This window comes from Abrus precatorius, unplaced genomic scaffold (genome assembly GCF_003935025.1).
Source record: "Abrus precatorius isolate BTA unplaced genomic scaffold, Abrus_2018 Scaffold0, whole genome shotgun sequence".
In the NCBI taxonomy this organism is placed as follows: Eukaryota; Viridiplantae; Streptophyta; class Magnoliopsida; order Fabales; family Fabaceae; genus Abrus; species Abrus precatorius.
In genome coordinates this window covers 2253040-2256089 of record NW_020874290.1, presented here as the reverse complement: position 1 = coordinate 2256089, position 3050 = coordinate 2253040, and the positions used below count along the sequence as shown (strand labels likewise).

At 30.7% G+C, this 3050-nt stretch overlaps 1 protein-coding gene across 1 annotated transcript; it reads right to left on the bottom strand.

The window, feature by feature from the left end:
• Positions 1-15: 15 nt before the first annotated feature.
• LOC113853038 (NAD(P)H-quinone oxidoreductase subunit 6, chloroplastic-like) lies at positions 16-2599 on the bottom strand. Its single transcript, XM_027483483.1, has 2 exons — positions 2073-2599; positions 16-1957 (listed from the first exon to the last, which is right to left on the bottom strand). The coding sequence occupies exons 1-2, from the start codon at positions 2597-2599 to the stop codon at positions 1642-1644; spliced, it is 843 nt and encodes a 280-aa protein (XP_027339284.1). The 3' UTR covers positions 16-1641.
• Positions 2600-3050: the final 451 nt, after the last annotated feature.

The window sequence follows — 3050 nt, the reverse complement described above, 5'->3', positions numbered from 1 at the left end:
CGCTTATAGAACTAATTCCTATAATTAAGAAACCCATATGAGATACTGAGGAATAAGCTATTCTTTTTTTTAAATTACGTTGACCAAGAGATGTTGAAGCTGCATAGATTATTTGAATTGAACCTAATAGCATTAACCAGGGGCAAAATATAGAATGAGCGCGGGATAATAATTCCATATTAATTCGAACCAATCCATATGCTCCCATTTTTAATAAGATTCCGGCTAAAAGCATACAAGTGCTGTAATGTGCCTCCCCGTGGGTGTCTGGTAACCATGTATGGAAAGGTATAATTGGCGATTTGACAGTAAAAGCAATAAAAAATCCCATATAGAAAATTATTTCCAGCGCCATGGGATACGATTGATTAGTTAATGATTCAAAATTTAATGTTGGTTCATTAGAACCATATAAACCCATAGCCAGAATTCCCATTAATAAAAAAATGGAACTTCCTGCAGTGTACAAAATAAACTTTGTAGCTGAATACAAACGTTTCTTACCCCCCCACATAGATAAAAGTAGATAAACGGGAATTAATTCTAATTCCCACATGATGAAAAAAAGTAAAATGTCTCGAGAAGAAAATGATCCTATTTGACCACTATACATTGCTAACATCAGGAAATAAAAAAATGGTGATTCTCGAGTAACCGGCTGAGCTGCTAACGTAGCTAAAGTGGTGATAAATCCTGTCAATAAAATGGGTCCTAAAGAGAGTCCATCTATTCCGAATCTCCAGTAAAAGTCAAAAAAATGGATCCATTTATAATTCTCTGTCAATTGAATTAGTGGATCATCCAATTCTAAATGATAACAAAATGCATAGGTTGTTAGAAGGAGATCCATTAAGCATATACAAATAGTATACCACCTAATCACCTTATTTCCTTTATGAGGAAATAAGAAAATTAAGGAACCTCCAGCTATTGGCAAAACTACAATTATTGTTAACCAAGGAAAATAATTCGTGATAAAAATAAGATATACTTAGACCAGAAAAACCCGCGCTCAAAATAGAAAAGCAATTTTTTTTCTATTTTGAGCGCGGGTTTTTGTCAGTAAAAAAAAACGTATTTGTGTGGTGTTTTTTGAAACGTATCAATAAGCTAGACCCATGCTTCGAGTTGTCTCATGCCATAAATAAACTCGAACACTTAAGAAATCCGTCGGACAGGCGGATTCACACCTCTTACAACCAACACAGTCCTCTGTTCTTGGGGCAGAAGCAATTTGCTTAGCTTTACATCCGTCCCAAGGTATCATTTCTAATACATCTGTGGGGCAGGCTCGAACACATTGAGTACATCCTATACATGTATCATAAATCTTTACTGAATGTGACATTGAATCTATAGAAATCTTTGAACATCAAAAATTGAAAATTTTCGATCTAGTAAACTCGTAAATGAATTCTATATTTAGACACCAGATGAATCAATGATTTATCAGAATTTTGCTAATAAAAATAGACTTATAGATCAATTCATAAGAAGAGAATAGGACCAAAATACTTTGATTTCTTTTATTTATTTTCACAAACATGATTCTAAGTTGCGTATCATACATGCTAATTTGAATTGATAAATATTACACTATTCATTCTAAATTCTACTTTTTATGATTTATTATAATCAATACTATTTATTCAACAAATTCAATTGATTCATACGGGTTGATTTTTTGTTACGATAAATTGAGGAAACAATAGCAGGTCCGATAGCTGCTTCAGCGGCTGCAACAGCTATAACAAAAATTGAAAAAATATTTCCTTTTAATTGGCGACTATCAAAAAAATCAGAAAAGGTTACGAAATTTATATTAACTGCATTCAGTATAAGTTCAAGACACATAAGGGCTCTAACCATATTTCGACTCGTGATTAATCCATAGATACCCATAGAAAATAAATAGGCACTCAAAATAAGTACATGCTCGAACATCATTGACCAACTCCTTACCAATTTTGATTCATTTCATCAATATGAACAAGAATTCAACGGAAATAACTGGGAGAAAATTAAACAAAATAGAATTCAGATTTAGATTATTAGTTAGAATAAGTTCTTATTGGCGAGCCACAACAATTGCACCTATCAAAGCAGCTAAAAGAATTATGGAAATGAGTTCAAATGGAAGAAAAAAATCTGTTGATAAATGAATTCCAATTTGTTGACTAGTACTTATAAAATCTTGTTCTATAATCTGATTTGGTCTCACAGTCCAAATAATCCCGTACCATGATGTATCTGGAATAGTAGTTATTAGTGAAACAAAAATACTTGTACAAACCATCAAAGTAATTCCATCCCCAATGGTCCAAAGACGAAAATCTTGGTAATATTCTGACCTATTCATGAACATTACAGCAAATATGATTAAAACATTTATAGCGCCCACGTAAATAAGTAGCTGCGATGCAGCTACAAAATGGGAGTTTGATAAAATATAGACTAAAGATATACAAACAAGAACCAGTCCCAACGAAAAAGCAGAAAAAATTGGGTTGGTAAGTAATATTACTCCTAGACTTCCTAATATAAGACCCGATCCCAGAAAGACTAAAAGAAAATCATGTATCGGTTCAGGCAAATCCATTATATGTAAAATAAGAGATAAATAAATCGAAATTTCATGACTTTATTGATATGACCAGGAAAAAAATTATATACTAAATACTAAATTTCTCTCCGCATTGAATTCAATCAAATCCTAAGATAATAAGTGTGAATTGCTATAGGTACAGTTATAGGATCAATGTCATTCCATTCTTTCTATGAAAGAGTAGTTTGAAACTATACGAAAACTAAAGTATATATATAATATATGTATCGAATATTTCTACTAATAGAATATCTAATATAAAAATATCTACCTCTAAGATTTATTCTTTTTTTTTAATAACATTTTTCTTATTATCCAAATTTATATTATTCATATATATTATTCAAATACATATATTTATATATAGAAATATATCGAATATGATTTGATTTATATAATCTTTATTTTTAGAAAAAGATTTTATAATTATATTATAATTAACTTA